Source organism: Anomaloglossus baeobatrachus, chromosome 12 (assembly GCF_048569485.1).
Source record: "Anomaloglossus baeobatrachus isolate aAnoBae1 chromosome 12, aAnoBae1.hap1, whole genome shotgun sequence".
NCBI lineage: Eukaryota > Metazoa > Chordata > Amphibia > Anura > Aromobatidae > Anomaloglossus > Anomaloglossus baeobatrachus.
Genome location: NC_134364.1, coordinates 10415700 through 10437940, shown reverse-complemented (window position 1 = coordinate 10437940; position 22241 = coordinate 10415700). Strand labels below are relative to the sequence as shown.

The following is a 22241-nucleotide window of genomic DNA, read 5'->3' as shown; positions in this document are numbered from 1 at the left end:
GTGTTCCCCACGAGGTGGCGCTGTCATCAGGTCTGCAGTTCCCTGTGTTCCCCGGGAGGTGGCGCTGTCATCAGGTCTGCAGTTCCCTGTGTTCCCCACGAGGTGGCGCTGTCATCAGGTCTGCAGTTCCCTGTGTTCCCCACGAGGTGGCGCTGTCATCAGGTCTGCAGTTCCCTGTGTTCCCCAGGAGGTGGCGCTGTCATCAGGTCTGCAGTTCCCTGTGTTCCCCACGAGGTGGCGCTGTCATCAGGTCTGCAGTTCCCTGTGTTCCCCACGAGGTGGCGCTGTCATCAGGTCTGCAGTTCCCTGTGTTCCCCAGGAGGTGGCGCTGTTTTCTCTGGCTGCACTTGCCCTCGTCCTCCCAGCAGGGGGCGCAGCCGCTGTCAGTGTCCGGCCGGCGGCGGCTGTCTCTCCCGGCGCCCGTGTTCCGGTCCGGCCGCTGCTGTCAGACATGGCTGCTAAGAAGGCCGGATCCCGGCTGGAGGTGGAGATCGAGCGCTGCCGCTCCGAGTGCCTGTGGGACCGGATCCATGAGCTCGTCAAGCAGCTCTCCGCTAAGCTCATCTCCAACGGTACGAGCCGTCAGGAAAGGCCGGGGATGCGACTGCGGCCTCCAGGTGTCGGGTCTGGAGCAGGGGTCACGTGTCCTACAACAGAACGGGGGGCTGACGTCATCACCAACCTGTATACACTGAGTATATACACCCCCTACACAGCTCACCCCCTGTATACACTGAGTATATACACCCCCTACACAGCTCCCCCCTATATACACTGAGTATATACACCCCCTACACATCTCCCCCCTATATACACTGAGTATATACACCCCCTACACAGCTCCCCCCTATATACACTGAGTATATACACCCCCTACACAGCTCCCCCTATATACACTGAGTATATACACCCCCTACACAGCTCCCCCTATATACACTGAGTATATACACCCCCTACACAGCTCCCCCTATATACACTGAGTATATACACCCCCTACACAGCTCCCCCTATATACACTGAGTATATACACCCCCTACACAGCTCCCCCTATATACACTGAGTATATACACCCCCTACACAGCTCCCCCTATATACACTGAGTATATACACCCCCTACACAGCTCCCCCCTATATACACTGAGTATATACACCCCCTACACAGCTCCCCCCTATATACACTGAGTATATACACCCCCTACACAGCTCCCCCTATATACACTGAGTATATACACCCCCTACACAGCTCCCCCTATATACACTGAGTATATACACCCCCTACACAGCTCCCCCCTATATACACTGAGTATATACACCCCCTACACAGCTCCCCCCTATATACACTGAGTATATACACCCCCTACACAGCTCCCCCTATATACACTGAGTATATACACCCCCTACACAGCTCCCCCTATATACACTGAGTATATACACCCCCTACACAGCTCCCCCCTATATACACTGAGTATATACACCCCCTACACAGCTCCCCCTATATACACTGAGTATATACACCCCCTACACAGCTCCCCCTATATACACTGAGTATATACACCCCCTACACAGCTCCCCCCTATATACACTGAGTATATACACCCCTACACAGCTCCCCCCTATATACACTGAGTATATACACCCCCTACACAGTGCACCCCCTATATACAGAGTATATACACCCCCTACACAGTGCACCCCCTATATACACTGGGTATATACACCCCCTACACAGTGCACCCCTATATACACTGAGTATATACACCCGCCTTATACAGTGCTTCCCCTATATACACTGAGTATATACACCCCCTACACAGTGCACCCCCTATATACAGAGTATATACACCCCCTACACAGTGCACCCCCTATATACACTGGGTATATACACCCCCTACACAGTGCACCCCCTATATACACTGAGTATATACACCCGCCTTACACAGTGCTTCCCCTATATACACTGAGTATATACACCCCCTACACAGTGCTTCCCCTATATACACTGAGTATATACACCCCCTACACAGTGCACCCCCTATATACACTGAGTATATACACCCGCCTTACACAGTGCTTCCCCTATATACACTGAGTATATACACCCCCTACACAGTGCACCCCCTATATACACTGAGTATATACACCCGCCTTACACAGTGCTTCCCCTATATACACTGAGTATATACACCCCCTACACAGTGCACCCCTATATACACTGAGTATATACACCCGCCTTACACAGTGCTTCCCCTATATACACTGAGTATATACACCCCCTACACAGTGCACCCCCTATATACACTGAGTATATACACCCGCCTTACACAGTGCTTCCCCTATATACACTGAGTATATACACCCCCTACACAGTGCACCCCCTATATACACTGAGTATATACACCCGCCTTACACAGTGCTTCCCCTATATACACTGAGTATATACACCCCCTACACAGTGCACCCCTATATACACTGAGTATATACACCCCCTACACAGTGCACCCCCTATATACACTGAGTATATACACCCCCTACACCAGGGGTCTCAAACTCGGCTGGGTGTATGGGCCGCACACAGGAAAAAAATAATTTGAGGGGCCGCATTCCTTTCAGGACAAAGTGACATTGGTAGTGGTACCATTTTTTCTTTCTATACACCCTTGAATCACTGTTTTTGAACATTTTTCATTTGTCCATTATAACAAGTGTGTGTGTGTTTTATATCTATATAATCTCTACATACACACTTTTTTTTACATTTTTCCCCTTTTTGTAAGTAATACAGTTTTACAATAACCACCGCATAGTAATTTTGGCCAACATCTTGTAGTAATGTGCCCCATCCTGTTTCCCATTCTGTAAAAATGTGTGCATCCTTGTCCCCTTGTAGCAATGTGCCCCAGCCTCAGCTAACACACACACACACACACCCCACCCTGTGCAGCCTCAGCTCACCCCCCCCCCCTGTGCAGCCTCAGCTCCCCCCCCCCCCCGTGCAGCCTCAGCTCCCCCCCCCCGTGCAGCCTCAGCTCCCCCCCCCCCCCCTGTGCAGCCTCAGCTCCCCCCCCCCTGTGCAGCCTCAGCTCCCCCCCCCCTGTGCAGCCTCAGCTCCCCCCCCCCTGTGCAGCCTCAGCTTCCCCCCCCCCTGTGCAGCCTCAGCTTCCCCCCCCCCCCCTGTGCAGCCTCAGCTCCCCCCCCCCTGTGCAGCCTCAGCTCCCCCCCCCCCTGTGCAGCCTCAGCTCCCCCCCCCCCCTGTGCAGCCTCAGCTCCCCCCCCCCCTGTGCAGCCTCAGCTCACCCCCCCCCTGTGCAGCCTCAGCTCACCCCCCCCCCCTGTGCAGCCTCAGCTCACCCCCCCCCCCCTGTGCAGCCTCAGCTCACCCCCCCCCCCTGTGCAGCCTCAGCTCACCCCCCACCCCTGTGCAGCCTCAGCTCACCCCCCCCACCCCCCTGTGCAGCCTCAGCTCACCCCCCCCCACCCTGTGCAGCCTCAGCTCACCCCCCCCCCCCACCCTGTGCAGCCTCAGCTCACCCCCCCCCACCCTGTGAAGCCTCAGCTCACACACACACACACACACCCTGTGCAGCCTCAGCTCACACACACACACACACCCACCCTGTGCAGCCTCACACACACACACCCACCCTCACCCCCCCCCCCCCCGTGCAGCCTCAGCTCACACACACACACACACACCCCTGTGCAGCCTCACACACACACACCCACCCTCACCCCCCCCCCCTGTGCAGCCTCAGCTCACACACACACACACACACACCCACCCTGTGCAGCCTCACACACACACACCCACCCTCACCCCCCCCCACCCTGTGCAGCCTCAGCTCACCCCCCCCCCACCCTGTGCAGCCTCAGCTCACCCCCCCCCACCCTGTGAAGCCTCAGCTCACACACACACACACACACCCTGTGCAGCCTCAGCTCACACACACACACACACCCACCCTGTGCAGCCTCACACACACACACACACACCCACCCTCACCCCCCCCCCACCCTGTGCAGCCTCAGATCACCCCCCCCCCACCCTGTGCAGCCTCAGCTCACCCCCCCCCCCCACCCTGTGCAGCCTCAGCTCACCCCCCCCACCCTGTGAAGCCTCAGCTCACACACACACACACACACCCCTGTGCAGCCTCAGCTCACACACACACACACACACACACCCTGTGCAGCCTCAGCTCACACACACACACACACACAGACACACACCCTGTGCAGCCTCAGCTCACACACACACACAGACACACACCCTGTGCAGCCTCAGCTCACACACACACACAGACACACACCCTGTGCAGCCTCAGCTCACACACACACACACACACACACCCTGTGCAGCCTCAGCTCACACACACACACACACACCCTGTGCAGCCTCAGCTCACACACACACACACCCTGTGCAGCCTCAGCTCACACACACACACACCCTGTGCAGCCTCAGCTCACACACACACACACACACCCTGTGCAGCCTCAGCTCACACACACACACACCCTGTGCAGCCTCAGCTCACACACACACACACCCTGTGCAGCCTCAGCTCACACACACACACACACACCCTGTGCAGCCTCAGCTCACACACACACACACCCTGTGCAGCCTCAGCTCACACACACACACACCCTGTGCAGCCTCAGCTCACACACACACACACACCCTGTGCAGCCTCAGCTCACACACACACACACACCCTGTGCAGCCTCAGCTCACACACACACACACCCTGTGCAGCCTCAGCTCACACACACACACACCCTGTGGAGCCTCAGCTCACACACACACACCCCCACCCTGTGCAGCCTCAGCTCACACACACACACACACACACACACACACACACACACACACACACACACACACACACACACACACTCTGTGCAGCCTCAGCTCACACACACACACACACACACACACACACACACACTCTGTGCAGCCTCAGCCAGCAACAGAAACACACACACACACACACACGAAAACATTCTTCTCACCTGCGGTCAGCGTCATGCAGGCACGTGGACTCGGTGAAGCCTCAGCTACCACACACACACACACACAGTGCAGCCTCAGCCAGCAACACAGAACCCCACACACACGAAAACATTCTTCTCACCTGCTGTCAGCGGCACGCAGGCACGTGGACCCGGTAATGATCACAGCTGCTGTCATCGCTGAACTTTCGGCCAGCGCGTGCAGAGCAGTTCTCACTGCACAACAGCCACTGGCCAATCACAGGCAATCATCTGAGGTCATATGCAGCAGGTGCTTGCCTCTGATTGGCAGGCGGCTGTTATTGCGTTCTGCAGCGAGAACTTCACTGTGCGCGGCAAAGACAAAACTGTAGGCTGAAATAAATAACTGGCAGCTGCGGACCCTGCACCGGTCGCCATCTTTACCAGGTCCACGGGTCTGCGGGCCGCAAGAAGCCACCTGAAGGGCCGCATGCGGGCCGCGTGTTTGAGACCTCTGCCCTACACAGTGCACCCCCTATATACACTGAGTATATACACCCCCTACACAGTGCACCCCCCCTATATACACTGAGTAGATACCACCCCCCCCTTACACAGTGTTCCTCCTGTATACACTGAATATATACACCCCCCTTACACAGTGCTTCCCCTATATATTGCCCTGTATACACTAAGTACAGTGGCATGTAAAAGTTTGTGCACCCCTGGTCAGAATTCCTGTCATTGTGACCAGTTCGGCAAGCTGAACATGAAATGATCTCTAAAAGGCAGAAAGTTACAGGTGACAATTGCCTTTGTATTTTAGGCATAAAAAATATGAATATATATTTTATATTTTTAAATGAACAGAAAAGGAAACTGGGCCAATGTAAAAGTTTGTGCACCCTTAGAGATTTGTGTGCTCAGAAAACTGACCAAGTTATCAACCCTTCATTATCCTGTTGGGGTTATGTCGTATTCACTATCATCAGGGGATGCAAATGTCACAGCTTTATAAACACCCGGCCTCCTCTAACCTTGTGCCACAAACCAGCAGCCATGGGTTCTTCTAAGCAGCTGCCTAGCACTCTGAAAATGGTGGAGGCCACAAAGCAGGAGAAAGCTATAAGAAGATAGAAAAGCTTTTTGACGTTGTCCTTTCCTCAGTGTGAAATGTAATTAAGAAATGTCCGATACCAGGAACAGTGAAGGTCAAGATCAGGTCTGGAAGAGCAAGCAAAATCTCTGTGAGAGCTGCTGGTAGAATTGCTAGAGGCAAAACAGAGCCCCTGCGTGACTGCAAAAGACCTTCAGGAGGATTCAGCAGAGTCTGGAGTTGTGGTACATGGTTCTCCTGTTCATAGACACCTGCACAAATATGGCCTTCATGGAAGAGTCGTCAGAAGAAAACCTCTCCTGCGTCCTCACCATAAAATTCAGCATCAGACGTCTGCAAAAGAAGATCTAAGCAAGACTAATGTATTCCGGAAACAAGTCCTGAGGACCGATGAGGATAAAATAGAACTCTGGGCAAAATAAACAAAGGTGTGTGTGTGTAGAAAAAAGGGCAGAAAATTTCAGGATAAGAATATCTCGCCAACCATTAAGCATGGGGGTGGATTAATCATGCTTTGGGGTTGTGCTGCAGCCAATGACACGGGGAACATTTCACGGGTAGAGGGAAGAATGGATTCAATGAAATGTCAACAAATTCTTGATAAAAAAAATAACACCATCTGTAAAGAAGCTGAAGGAGGAAAAAGGAGAAAAGAGAACGGCTTCTAAAAAGAGATAATGATCCTAAACCTGAATCAAAAGCCACAATAGACGACCTCAAAAGGCGCAAACTGAAGGTTTTACAGCGGCCTCACAGTCCCCTGATCTGAACAACACTGAAAATATGTGGCAAGACCTCAAAAAAGCTGAGCAAGCAAGACAAGCCAGGAATCTCACAGAACTGGAAGACGTCTCCAAGGAAGAGCAGTGCATGCAAGACGAGCCAGGAATCTCACAGAACTGGAAGACGTCTCCAAGGAAGAGCAGAGCATGCAAGACGAGCCAGGAATCTCACAGAACTGGAAGACGTCTCCAAGGAAGAGCAGTGCATGCAAGACGAGCCAGGAATCTCACAGAACTGGAAGACATCTCCAAGGAAGAGCAGAGCATGCAAGACGAGCCAGGAATCTCACAGAACTGGAAGACGTCTCCAAGGAAGAGCAGAGCATGCAAGACGAGCCAGGAATCTCACAGAACTGGAAGACGTCTCCAAGGAAGAGCAGTGCATGCAAGACGACTCAGGAATCTCACAGAACTGGAAGACATCTCCAAGGAAGAGCAGAGCATGCAACACAAGCCAGGAATCTCACAGAACTGGAAGATGTCTCCAAGGAAGAGCAGTGCATGCAAGACGAGCCAGGAATCTCACAGAACTGGAAGATGTCTCCAAGGAAGAGCAGTGCATGCAAGACGAGCCAGGAATCTCACAGAACTGGAAGACGTCTCCAAGGAAGAGCAGTGCATGCAAGACGAGCCAGGAATCTCACAGAACTGGAAGATGTCTCCAAGGAAGAGCAGTGCATGCAAGACGAGCCAGGAATCTCACAGAACTGGAAGACGTCTCCAAGGAAGAGCAGAGCATGCAAGACGAGCCAGGAATCTCACAGAACTGGAAGACGTCTCCAAGGAAGAGCAGTGCATGCAAGACGAGCCAGGAATCTCACACAACTGGAAGACGTCTCCAAGGAAGAGCAGAGCATGCAAGACGAGCCAGGAATCTCACAGAACTGGAAGACGTCTCCAAGGAAGAGCAGTGCATGCAAGACGAGCCAGGAATCTCACAGAACTGGAAGACGTCTCCAAGGAAGAGCAGAGCATGCAAGACGAGCCAGGAATCTCACAGAACTGGAAGACGTCTCCAAGGAAGAGCAGAGCATGCAAGACGAGCCAGGAATCTCACAGAACTGGAAGACGTCTACAAGGAAGAGCAGAGCATGCAAGACGAGTCAGGAATCTCACAGAACTGGAAGACGTCTACAAGGAATAATGGAGGAAAATCTTTCAAACAAGTATTGAAAGACTCTTGGCTGCTACACAAAGTGTTTACAAGCTGTGATACATCCAAAGGGGACACTGCTTAGATTAGGTACTAACCATACAGGGTGTACAAACTTTTGCAAACTTTTTAAAATGAAAAAAAAATGTGTATTTTTTTTTTGCTAAAATACAAAGGAAATGTGTCGTGTAACTTTTCTGCCTTTTAGTGATCATTTCATCTTCAACTTGCTGAACTGTTCACAAGATCAGTAAGTTTCAGCAGGGGTGCCCAAACATTTGCATGCCACTGTCTCTATACCTTACATATACGCTCAGTTCATCACTGTCCCTTCTGCCCACAGATGATATGGCTGAGCTGCTTCTTGGAGAAGCCAAACTCGAGCAGTATCTGAAGGAAAACCCCTTAAAGCAGGGAGGAGCGAGTCCTCGAGGGCCGCGCCCGAAGCTGACGGACGTCCGGAAGCACCTGACTGCGGCCCTGGACCGAGGGAACCTGAAGGTACGGAGGGCGGGGGTTATATGACTCCGGCTACATGTTATAGTATATCAGCTGGGTGATTGTACGGAGGCCTGCGAGGGCCAGGCTGCAATCTCACTCTTATCTACTGAATGGCTGATCCGAACTGTAAAGTACGGATCCGCGCGGGTTCAAAAGAATCCTGACCCTGACCCTGGAACTCTCCGGAATCTCTGAGTAACGATCTGGATCCGGCCACCCGGGTAAGAAAATAAGAATACGGCCACCTCTTTGTACTTACCGGTCTCCAGCACGGCTCTAACGCTACTTCCTGGGCCGCTCATTAAGCTCATGCATATGCACTGCTTTCCCCGCCCACTGGCCATCCTGGCGTCTCTGGTTGGGGTCAGATGCCCCCCCAGCCTGAGTGACCGCGTCTGACTGCAACCAATCACAGGCGCTGTCTAGATTGGTGTAAAAATAAATAAAACAACTGGCGTAGCGTCCCCCCGTATTCTGATACCAGTAGAGATAAAGGCTGCAGCCCCCAGCTCTGCTTTATCTTGGCTGGGCATCTAAATAGGAAGAAACGCATGCAGATTTTTATTTTTTTTTTTTAAATAATTTAAATAAATAGTTTTTCAAAAACCCTGTTCAGTTCTTTCCAATTTTGATACCCAGCCATGATAAAGCCGACCACTGGGAGCTGTCATTTTCAGTCTGGGGGACCCATGGTTATTAAGCCCCCCCAGCCTAAAAATAGCAGCCTGCAGCCGCCCAAGATTGTCGCATCCATCGGATGTGACAATCTCAGAACTTTATCCGGCTCTTCCTGATTACCCTGGTAGGATCCTGAAAAACGGGGCAAGAAAAGCAGCAAAACTGAATTTGGCTGCAGCTTTTTACTGCCAAGAGATCAAACCCTGATCAGGTTTTGGCTGCAGAAAAAAAGTAGCCAAAAAGTAACACAGGAACATTGTATACAGTGACTGCACCAGCAGAATAGTGATTGCAGCTCTGGAGTATAATACAGGAGGTAACTCAGGATCAGTAATGTATGTAAACAGTGACTGCACCAGCAGAATAGTGAGTGCAGCTCTGGAGTATAATACAGGAGGTAACTCAGGATCAGTAATGTATGTACACAGTGACTGCACCAGCAGAATAGTGAGTGCAGCTCTGGAGTATAATACAGGAGGTAACTCAGGATCAGTAATGTAATGTATGTACACAGTGACTGCACCAGCAGAATAGTGAGTGCAGCTCTGGAGTATAATACAGGAGGTAACTCAGGATCAGTAATGTATGTACACAGTGACTGCACCAGCAGAATAGTGAGTGCAGCTCTGGAGGATAATACAGGAGGTAACTCAGGATCAGTAATGTATGTACACAGTGACTGCACCAGCAGAATAGTGAGTGCAGCTCTGGAGTATAATACAGGAGGTAACTCAGGATCAGTAATGTATGTACACAGTGACTGCACCAGCAGAATAGTGAGTGCAGCTCTGGAGTATAATACAGGAGGTAACTCAGGATCAGTAATGTATGTACACAGTGACTGCACCAGCAGAATAGTGAGTGCAGCTCTGGAGTATAATACAGGAGGTAACTCAGGATCAGTAATGTATGTACACAGTGACTGCACCAGCAGAATAGTGAGTGCAGCTCTGGAGTATAATACAGGAGGTAACTCAGGATCAGTAATGTAATGTATGTACACAGTGACTGCACCAGCAGAATAGTGAGTGCAGCTCTGGAGTATAATACAGGAGGTAACTCAGGATCAGTAATGTATGTACACAGTGACTGCACCAGCAGAATAGTGAGTGCAGCTCTGGAGGATAATACAGGAGGTAACTCAGGATCAGTAATGTATGTACACAGTGACTGCACCAGCAGAATAGTGAGTGCAGCTCTGGAGTATAATACAGGAGGTAACTCAGGATCAGTAATGTATGTACACAGTGACTGCACCAGCAGAATAGTGAGTGCAGCTCTGGAGTATAATACAGGAGGTAACTCAGGATCAGTAATGTATGTACACAGTGACTGCACCAGCAGAATAGTGAGTGCAGCTCTGGAGTATAATACAGGAGGTAACTCAGGATCAGTAATGTAATGTATGTACACGGTGACTGCACCAGCAGAATAGTGAGTGCAGCTCTGGAGGATAATACAGGAGGTGTAACTCAGGATCAGTAATGTAATGTATGTACACAGTGACTGCACCAACAGAATAGTGAGTGCAGCTCTGGAGGATAATACAGGAGGTGTAACTCAGGATCAGTAATGTAATGTATGTACACAGTGACTGCACCAACAGAATAGTGAGTGCAGTTCTGGAGGATAATACAGGAGGTGTAACTCAGGATCAGTAATGTAATGTATGTACACAGTGACTGCACCCGCAGAACAGTGAGTGCAGCTCTGGAGTATAATACAGGAGGTAACTCCCGATCAGTAATGTAATGTATGTACACAGTGACTGCACCCGCAGAACAGTGAGTGCAGCTCTGGAGTATAATACAGGAGGTAACTCAGGATCAGTAATGTAATGTATGTACACAGTGACTGCAGGAGCAGAATAGTGAGTGCAGCTCTGGAGGATAATACAGGAGGTAACTCAGGATCAGTAATGTAATGTATGTACACAGTGACTGCAGGAGCAGAATAGTGAGTGCAGCTCTGGAGTATAACACAGGAGGTAATTTAGGATCAGTAAAAGGGGGAAAAGGGATAAAAAGGGGAGAAGTTTCCTCCATCTCTGCATTGTGTCTGTGTGTGTCACATTAAGCATGCAGAACAGAAAGAAGAGAACTGTCTGAGAACTTGAGAACCAAAATTGTTGAAAAATATCCACAATTTCAATGTTACAGTTCATCTCCAGAGATCTTGATGTTTCTTTGTCCAGGACTGACGCTGTTTGTGCGCAGTTTGTGCTGCCCATTCGTGCAGTAGCCGCTGCAGGTTGATGCTTTCTCTTATCTCCTCTGATGAACTCTCATACGTGAGAGGGAAGCGCGTCGGCAGGGCCTGATCTATATTTTTGGGTGCAGCTACCACAGTGTCAGGGCGGACGCTATACATGGGGCAGGACAGGGGCTAGTTCTTACATTTCTCCCCCCGGATTTGCAGCATTTGTTCCTCCTTGGAGTTTCTCGTCGGTGTGTCCACTCGTGGTGAAGGATCGGGGGAGATCGTGAGCACGTTGTGCACTTGCACTTTATATTTATGCGCTGCACTTTTTATGTTATTTGATGATTTTAATGATATTTAGTAAAAGTTCTATTTTAGTCCTGGCTTTGTATTATTCATTAAATGGACTTTAGGGCACAACTTGTTGCTTGCAGAGAATTGGCTTTGTTATTGTCCACGATGTACAACATAGTCCAGAAGGTTACATCCCATGGCGCTGCAGCTAATCTCCGTGGATGTGGACGGCAGAGAACAACTGAGGAAAGGCTGTAACGCAGGATGGTCCGGATGGTGGATAAGCCTCAATCCAGTTCCAAAGAAATTCAGTCTGTCCTGCTGCTCCGGGGCATCAGTGTCAGCACAAACTATCCGTCCACATCTGAATGACATGAAACGCTATGGAAGAGACCCAGGAGGACCCCACTACTGACACAGAGACATAAAAAAGCCAAAATGTACGTGATTAACCAAAATCCTTCTGGCAAATAGTCTTGTGGAAAGATGAGACTAAAGGCTGCTTGACACGAGACTATCTATCGTGTGATAGATCGTCGGGGGTCACGGTTTTGTGACGCACATCCGGCATCGCTTGCGACTTCGGGCTGTGTGACACCTCCTAGCGACGCAGTATCGCTCACAAATCGTGACTCGTCGCTCGGTTTCATAATCTCGTTTAATTAAAATGGCGCCGGTTGCTCATCGTTCCCGGGGTAGCACACGACGCCGCTCCGTGTGACACCCCGGGAACGATGAACAGCAGCTTACCTCCGTCGCACGCAACCCGCTGGCTATGCGGAAGGAAGGAGGTGGGCGGGATGTTTACATCCCGCTCATCTCCGCCCCTCTGCTTCTATTGGCCGGTCGCTGTGTGAAGTCACTGTGACGCCGAACGTCCCTCCCCCTTCAGGAAGAGGATGTTCGCCAGCCCACAGCAACGTCGCACAGGCAGGTAAGTGCGTGTGACGGGGGTTAACGACTTTGTGCGCCGCGGGGCAACTAATTGCCCGTGACGCACAAACGACGGGGGGCAGGTACGATCGATCGTGAAATTGCACGATAGATCGTACCGTGTTAAAGCAGGCTTAAGAGCTTTTTGGTGAAGCAAATCATTCTACTGTTTACCGAAAACGTAATGAGGCCTACATTGTAAAGAGCACAGCACCTACAGTCATACATGGTGGAGGTCAGAGATGTTTGGGATTGTTTCTGCTGCCTCTGGCACTGGGTGTCTTGACTTCGCAAGACATCATGAAATCTGAAGATTACCAGAGGATTCTGGTGGCAATATAGAGCCCCAGTGTGACAAATCTGGGGATGCATCTTGGGTCAGGGGTCTTCCAGGAAGGACAATGACCTCAAACACTTCAAGAACCCCAGAAATGGATGGAAACAAAAGCGCTGGAGAGTTCTGAAGAGGCTGCAATGAGTCTGGATCTAAACCCCATTCACACTATGGAGAGATCGGAAGAGGAGAGAAGAGGAAGAGGAAGAGGAGGAGAGTAGTGGAGAGGAAGAGTAGTGGAGAGGAGAGGAAGAGGAGAGGAAGAGGAGAGGAAGAGGAGAGAGGAGAGAAGAGGAGAGGAAGAGGAAGAGGAAGAGAGAGAGGAGAGGAGAGGTGAGAGGGAAGAGGAGAGGGAAAGGAAGAGGAGAGGGAAAGGAAGAGGAGAGGGAAAAGAAGAGGAGAGGGAGAGAAGAGGAGAGGGAGAGGAAGAGGAGAGGGAGAGGAAGAGGAGAGGGGAGAGAGAGGAGAGGGAGAGGAGGAGAGAGGAGAGGTGGAAGAGGAGAAGCAAGAGGATAGGAGAGAAGAGGAGAGGGAGAGGAAGAGGAGAGGGAGAGGAAGAGGGAGAGGAAGAGGAGAGGAAGAGGAGAGGGAGAGGAGAGGAGAGGGAGAGGAAGAGGAGAGGAAGAGGAGAGGAAGAGGATGAGGAAGAGGAGAGGAAGAGGAGAGGAAGAGGAGAGGAAGAGGAGAGGGAGAGGAGAGGGAAGAGGAGAGGGAGAGGAGAGGAGAGGAAGAGGAGAGGGGAGAGGAGAGGGAGAGGAGAGGAGGAGGAGAGGGAGAGGAGAGGAGAGGGAGAGGAGAGGAGAGGGAGAGGAGAGGGAGAGGAAGAGGAGAGGGGAGAGGAAGAGGAGAGGGAGAGGAAGAGGAGAGGGAGAGGAAGAGGAGAGGGAGAGGAAGAGGAGAGGGAGAGGAAGAGGAGAAGGGAGAGGAAGAGGAGAGGGAGAGGAAGAGGAGAGGAAGAGGAGAGGAAGAGGAGAGGAAGAGGAGAGGGGAGAGGAGAGGGAGAGGAGAGGAAGAGGAGAGGAAGAGGAGAGGGAGAGGAGAGGGAGAGGAGAGGGAGAGGAGAGGGAGAGGAGAGGGGAGAGGAGAGGGAGAGGAGAGGAGAGGGAGAGGAGAGGGAAGAGGAGAGGGAGAGGAGAGGGAGAGGAGAGGGAGAGGAGAGAGGAAGAGGAGAGGGAGAGGAAGAGGAGAGGAAGAGGAGAGGGAGAGGAAGAGGAGAGGAAGAGGAGAGGAAGAGGAGAGGGAGAGGAGAGGGAGAGGAAGAGGGAGGAGAGGAGAGAGAGGAGAGGAAGAGGGAGAGGAGAGGAGAGGAGGGAGAGGAGGAGAGGGAGAGGAGAGGGAGAGGACGGAGAGGGAGAGGAGAGGGGAGAGGAGAGGGGAGAGGAGAGGGGAAGAGGAGAGGGGAAGTGGAGAGGGGAAGAGGACGCGAGGGGAAGAGGAGAGGGGAAGAGGAGAGGGGAAGAGGAGAGGGGAAGAGGAGAGGGAAGAGGAGAGGGGAAGAGGAGCAGCGGGCAAGAGGACGAGGGGAAGAGGAGAGGGGAAAGAGGAGAGGGGAAGAGGACGAGGGGAAGAGGAGAGAGGGAAGAGGAGAGGGGAAGAGGAGAGGGGAAGAGGAGAGGGGAAGAGGAGAGAGGACGAGGAGACTGCGGACGCCTTCAGATATGAGAGACCTGGAGATTGTTCTATAAAGAGGGAGTCCGTAGACTTCCAAGGTGAGAGGAGGAAGAAGCTGAGTTGACGGGGACAGGAGGACGACTGATGGAAGGGATTATTCCAAGCGCAGGAGACCATACATTGAGCTGAGGGGACAATAAGTTGGTGTTTCCCATTGTTGGGGGTTTTGTGTGGATTTTTCTCCCGTTTTGCCTTTTTTTCTATGTTTTTGTCTTGTTCCAATAAACAATGGAAATAATCCATGTGAATGACAAAACCTGGAATTGTAAACAATTTTCTGGGAGAAATACTTCATTTTCTGGAACAATTTCAAGGGCGCCAACACTTTCAGCCATGACTGTATATTACTCCACCCGCTGTTTCTATGGAGAGTCCCTGTACATAATCCTATAACTGAGGACGTCACGTAACGAAGTGTAATTCTCCTGAAACGATCTGATCCGGCTTTTCCTTTATTGCGATCATCGGGTTTCCAATCTCACTGACTGCGGCCGTGGCGTTGCTCTGACTCAGCAGGTAATGGGAGGGGGGGTACAGAAATCAATGAGACCCACTATCTGCATCAAATGCGGAGACGTGACGGCACTGGAGGGAGGATATACGATTCTGCAGTGTATACTGCTCTGGGGACGGCACTGGAGAGAGGATATACGTTTCTGCAGTGTATACTGCTCCGGTGACGGGCACTGGAGGGAGGATATACGATTCTGCAGTGTATACTGCTCTGGGGACGGCACTGGAGAGAGGATATACGTTTCTGCAGTGTATACTGCTCCGGGGACGGCACTGGAGGGAGGATATACGTTTCTGCAGTGTATACTGCTCCGGTGACGGCACTGGAGGGAGGATATACGTTTCTGCAGTGTATACTGCTCCGGGGACGGCACTGGAGGGAGGATATACGTTTCTGCAGTGTATACTGCTTCCGAGGACGGCACTGGAGGAGGAGGATATACGCTTCTGCAATGTATACTGCTCTGGGGACGGCACTGGAGTGAGGATATACGCTTCTGCAGTGTATACTGCTCTGGGGACGGCACTGGAGAGAGGATATACGCTTCTGCAGTGTATACTGCTCTGGGGACGGCACTGGAGAGAGGATATACGCTTCTGCAGTGTATACTGCTCTGGGGACGGCACTGGGAGGGAGGATATATGTTTCTGCAGTGTATACTGCTCCGGGGACAGCACTGGAGAGAGGATATACGCTTCTGCAGTGTATACTGCTCTGGGGACGGCACTGGAGGGAGGATATACGCTTCTGCAGTGTATTCTGCTCCGGGGACAGCACTGGAGGGAGGATATACATTTCTGCAGTGTATACTGCTCTGGGGACGGCACTGGAGGGAGGATATACATTTCTGCAGTGTATACTGCTCTGGGGACGGCACTGGAGGGAGGATATACATTTCTGCAGTGTATACTGCTCTGGGGACGGCACTGGAGGGAGGACATACGTTTCTGCAGTGTATACTGCTCCGGGGACGGCACTGGAGGGAGGATATACGTTTCTGCAGTGTATACTGCTCCGGGGACGGCACTGGAGGGAGGATATACGTTTCTGTAGTGTATACTGCTCCGAGGACGGTACTGGAGGGAGGATATACGCTTCTGCAGTGTATACTGCTCCAAGGACGGCACTGGAGGGAGGATATACGTTTCTGCAGTGTATACTGCTCCGGGGACGGCACTGGAGGGAGGATATACGTTTCTGCACTGTATACTGCTCCGAGGACGGCACTGGAGGGAGGATAATACGTTTCTGCAGTGTATACTGCTCCGGGGACAGCACTGGAGAGAGGATATACGTTTCTGCAGTGTATACTGCTTCGGGGACAGCACTGGAGGGAGGATATACGTTTCTGCAGTGTATACTGCTCCGAGGACGGTACTGGAGGGAGGATATACGCTTCTGCAGTGTATACTGCTCCGAGGACGGCACTGGAGGGAGGATATACGTTTCTGCAGTGTATACTGCTCCGGGGACGGCACTGGAGGGAGGATATACGTTTCTGCACTGTATACTGCTCCGAGGACGGCACTGGAGGGAGGATAATACGTTTCTGCAGTGTATACTGCTCCGGGGACAGCACTGGAGAGAGGATATACGTTTCTGCAGTGTATACTGCTCCGGGGACAGCACTGGAGTGAGGATATACGTTTCTGCAGTGTATACTGCTCCGGGGACGGCACTGGAGGGAGGATATACGCTTCTGCAGTGTATACTGCTCCGGGAACGGCACTGGAGGGAGGATATACGCTTCTGCAGTGTAAACTGCTCCGTTGATGGCACTTGAGGGGGGATATACGTTTCTGCAGTGTGTACTGCTCCAGGGACGGCACTGGAGGGAGGATATACGTTTCTGCAGTGTATACTGCTCCAGGGACGGCACTGGAGGGAGGATATACGTTTCTGCAGTGTATACTGCTCCGGGGACGGCACTGGAGGGAGGATATACGTTTCTGCAGTGTATACTGCTCCGGGGACAGCACTGGAGGGAGGATATACGCTTCTGCAGTGTGTACTGCTCCGGGGACCGCACTGGAGGGAGGATATACGCTTCTGCAGTGTATACTGCTCCGAGGACGGCACTGGAGGGAGGATATACGTTTCTGCAGTGTATACTGCTCCGAGGACGGCACTGGAGGGAGGATATACGTTTTTGCAGTGTATACTGCTCTGAGGACGGCACTGGAGGGAGGATATACGCTTCTGCAGTGTATACTGCTCCAGGGACGGCACTGGAGGGAGGATATACGCTTCTGCAGTGTATACTGCTCCAGGGACGGCACTGGAGGGAGGATATACGTTTCCGCAGTGTATACTGCTCCGGGGACGGCACTGGAGGGAGGATATACGTTTCTGCAGTGTATACTGCTTTGGGGACGGCACTGGAGGAAGGATATACGTTTCTGCAGTGTATACTGCTCCGGGGACGGCACTGGAGGGAGGATATACGTTTCTGCAGTGTATACTGCTCCGGGGACGGCACTGGAGGGAGGATATACGCTTCTGCAGTGTATACTGCTCCGGGGACGGCACTGGAGGGAGGATATACGTTTCCGCAGTGTATACTGCTCCGGGGACGGCACTGGAGGGAGGATATACGTTTCTGCAGTGTATACTGCTCTGGGGACGGCACTGGAGGGAGGATATACGTTTCTGCAGTGTATACTGCTCCGGGGACGGCACTGGAGGGAGGATATACGTTTCTGCAGTGTATACTGCTCCGGGGATGGCACTGGAGGGAGGATATACGTTTCTGCAGTGTATACTGCTCCGAGGACGGCACTGGAGGGAGGATATACGTTTCTGCAGTGTATTCTGCTCTGGGGACGGCACTGGAGAGAGGATATACGTTTCTGCAGTGTATACTGCTCCGTTGATGGCACTGGAGGGAGGATATACGTTTCTGCAGTGTATACTGCTCCGAGGACGGCACTGGAGGGAGGATATATGTTTCTGCAGTGTATACTGCTCCAGGGACGGCACTGGAGGGAGGATATACGTTTCTGCAGTGTATTCTGCTCTGGGGACGGCACTGGAGGGAGGATATACGTTTCTGCAGTGTATACTGCTCCGGGGACGGCACTGGAGGGAGGATATACGTTTCTGCAGTGTATACTGCTCCGAGGACGGCACTGGAGGGAGGATATACGTTTCTGCAGTGTATACTGCTCTGGGGACGGCACTGGAGGGAGGATATACGTTTCTGCAGTGTATACTGCTCCGGGGACGGGACTGGAGGGAGGATATACGTTTCTGCAGTGTATACTGCTCCGGGGACGGCACTGGAGGGAGGATATACGTTTCTGCAGTGTATACTGCTCCGGGGACGGGACTGGAGGGAGGATATACGTTTCTGCAGTGTATACTGCTCCGGGGACGGGACTGGAGGGAGGATATACGCTTCTGCAGTGTATACTGCTCCGGGGATGGCACTGGAGGGAGGATATACGCTTCTGCAGTGTATACTGCTCCGTTGATGGCACTGGAGGGAGGATATACGCTTCTGCAGTGTATACTGCTCCGGGGATGGCACTGGAGAGAGGATATACGTTTCTGCAGTGTATACTGCTCCGGGGACGACACTGGAGGGAGGATATACGCTTCTGCAGTGTATACTGCTCCGAGGACGGCACTGGAGGGAGGATATATGTTTCTGCAGTGTATACTGCTCCGGGGACGGCACTGGAGGGAGGATATACGTTTCTGCAGTGTATACTGCTCCGAGGACGGCACTGGAGGGAGGATATATGTTTCTGCAGTGTATACTGCTCTGGGGACGGCACTGGAGGGAGGATATATGTTTCTGCAGTGTATACTGCTCCATTGATGGCACTGGAGGGAGGATATGCGTTTCTGCAGTGTATACTGCTCAGAGGACGGCACTGGAGGGAGGATATATGTTTCTGCAGTGTATACTGCTCCGAGGACGGCACTGGAGGGAGGATATACGTTTCTGCAGTGTATACTGCTCCGGGGACGGCACTGGAGGGACGATATACGTTTCTGCAGTGTATACTGCTCTGGGTACGGCACTGGAGAGAGGATATACATTTCTGCAGTGTATACTGCTCCAAGGACGGCACTGGAGGGAGGATATACGTTTCTGTAGTGTATACTGCTCCGAGGACTGCACTGGAGGGAGGATATACGTTTCTGCAGTGTATACTGCTCCGAGGACGGCACTGGAGGGAGGATATACGTTTCTGCAGTGTATACTGCTCCGAGGACTGCACTGGAGGGAGGATATACATTTCTGCAGTGTATACTGCTCCGAGGACGGCACTGGAGGGAGGATATACGTTTCTGCAGTGTATACTGCTCCGGGGACGGCACTGGAGGGAGGATATACGTTTCTGCAGTGTATACTGCTCCGAGGACGGCACTGGAGGGAGGATATACGTTTCTGCAGTGTATACTGCTCCGGGGACAGCACTGGAGGGAGGATATACGTTTCTGCAGTGTATACTGCTCCGGGGACGGCACTGGAGGGAGGATATACGTTTCTGCAGTGTATACTGCTCCGAGGACGGCACTGGAGGGAGGATATACGTTTCTGCAGTGTATACTGTTCTGAGGACGGCACTGGAGGGAGGATTTACATTTCTGCAGTGTATACTCCTCCGGGGACGGCACTGGAGGGAGGATATACGTTTCTGCAGTGTATACTGCTCCGAGGACGGCACTGGAGGGAGGATATACGTTTCTGCAGTGTATACTGCTCCAAGGACGGTACTGGAGGGAGGATATACGTTTCTGCAGTGTATACTGCTCCGAGGACGGCACTGGAGGGAGGATATACGTTTCTGCAGTGTATACTGCTCCGAGGACGGCACTGGAGGGAGGATATACGTTTCTGCAGTGTATACTGCTCCGGGGACGGCACTGGAGGGAGGATATACGTTTCTGCAGTGTATACTGCTCCGGGGACGGCATTGGAGGGAGGATATACGTTTCTGCAGTGTATACTGCTCTGAGGATGGCACTGGAGGGAGGATATACGTTTTTGCAGTATATACTGCTCCGAGGACGGCACTGGAGGGAGGATATACGTTTCTGCAGTGTATACTGCTTCGGGGACGGCACTGGAGGGAGGATATACGTTTCTGCAGTGTATAGTGCTCCGAGGACGGCACTGGAGGGAGGATATACGTTTCTGCAGTGTATACTGCTCCGGGGACGGCACTGGAGAGAGGATATACGTTTCTGCAGTGTATACTGCTCCGGGGACGGCACTGGAGGGGGGATATACGTTTCTGCAGTGTATACTGCTCCGGGGACAGCACTGGAGGGAGGATATACGTTTCTGCATGGTATACTGGTCCGGGTACGGCACTGGAGAGATGATATACGTTTCTGCAGTGTATACTGCTCCGGGGACGGTACTGGAGGGAGGATATACGTTTCTGCAGTGTATACTGCTCCGAGGACAGCACTGGAGGGAGGCTATACATATCTGCAGTGTATACTGCTCCGAGGACGGCACTGGAGGGAGGATATACGCTTTTGCAGTGTATACTGCTCCGGGGACGGCACTGGAGGGAGGATATACGTTTCTGCAGTGTATACTGCTCCGAGGACGGCACTGGAGGGAGGATATACGTTTCTGCAGTGTATACTGCTCCGAGGACAGCACTGGAGGGAGGCTATACATATCTGCAGTGTATACTGCTCCGAGGACGGCACTGGAGGGAGGATATACGCTTTTGCAGTGTATACTGCTCCGGGGACGGAACTGGAGGGAGGATATACGTTTCTGCAGTGTATACTGCTCTGAGGACGGCACTGGAGGGAGGATATACGTTTCTGCAGTGTATACTGCTCTGAGGACGGCACTGGAGGGAGGATATACGTTTCTGCAGTGTATACTGCTCTGAGGACAGCACTGGAGGGAGGCTATACATATCTGCAGTGTATACTGCTCCGAGGACGGCACTGGAGGGAGGATATACGTTTCTGCAGTGTATACTGCTCCGAGGACGGCACTGGAGGGAGGATATACGTTTCTGCAGTGTATACTGCTCCAAGGACGGCACTGGAGGGAGGATTTACGTTTCTGCAGTGTATACTGCTCAGAGGACGGCACTGGAGGAAGGATATACGTTTCTGCAGTGTATACTGCTCCGGTGACGGCACTGGAGGGAGGATATACGCTTCTGCAGTGTATACTGCTCCGGGGACGGCACTGGAGGGAGGATATACGTTTCTGCAGTGTATACTGCTCCGAGGACGGCACTGGAGGGAGGATATACGTTTCTGCAGTGTATACTGCTCCAAGGACGGTACTGGAGGGAGGATATACGCTTCTGCAGTGTATACTGCTCCGGGGACGGCACTGGAGGGAGGATATACGTTTCTGCAGTGTATACTGCTCCGAGGACGGCACTGGAGGGAGGATATACGTTTCTGCAGTGTATACTGCTCTGAGGACGGCACTGGAGGGAGGATTTACGTTTCTGCAGTGTATACAGCTCCGGGGACGGCACTGGAGGGATGATATATGTTTCTGCAGTATATACTGCTCCGGGGACGGCACTGGAGGGAGGATATACGTTTCTGCAGTGTATACTGCTCCGGGGACGGCACTGGAGGGAGGATATACGTTTCTGCAGTGTATACTGCTCCGAGGACGGCACTGGAGGGAGGATATACGCTTCTGCAGTGTGTACTGCTCCGGGGACAGCACTGGAGGGAGGATATACGTTTCTGCAGTGTATAATGCTCAGAGGACGGCACTGGAGTGAGGATATACGTTTCTGCAGTGTGTACTGCTCCGGGGACAGCACTGGAGGGAAGATATACGTTTCTGCAGTGTATACTGCTCCGGGGACGGCACTGGAGGGAGGATATACGCTTCTGCAGTGTATACTGCTCCGGGGACGGCACTGGAGGGAGGATATACGTTTCTGCAGTGTATACTGCTCCGAGGACGGCACTGGAGGGAGGATATACGTTTCTGCAGTGTATACTGCTCCAAGGACGGTACTGGAGGGAGGATATACGCTTCTGCAGTGTATACTGCTCCGGGGACGGCACTGGAGGGGGGATATACGTTTCTGCAGTGTATACTGCTCCGGGGACAGCACTGGAGGGAGGAT

The 22241-nt window shown here is 52.2% G+C and overlaps 1 protein-coding gene across 4 annotated transcripts in view; it reads left to right on the top strand.

Moving 5' to 3' along the window:
• The first annotated feature begins 362 nt into the window (after positions 1-362).
• TTC7B (tetratricopeptide repeat domain 7B) overlaps positions 363-22241 on the top strand; it is a 127460-nt gene continuing 105581 nt past the window's right edge. For all 4 annotated transcript variants that reach the window (XM_075330195.1, XM_075330194.1, XM_075330193.1 and 1 more), the window contains exons 1-2: positions 363-572; positions 8370-8527. In XM_075330195.1, the coding sequence (XP_075186310.1) occupies positions 452-572; positions 8370-8527 (279 nt within the window). In that variant the 5' untranslated portion in view covers positions 363-451. The remainder of the gene's footprint in view (positions 573-8369; positions 8528-22241) is intronic.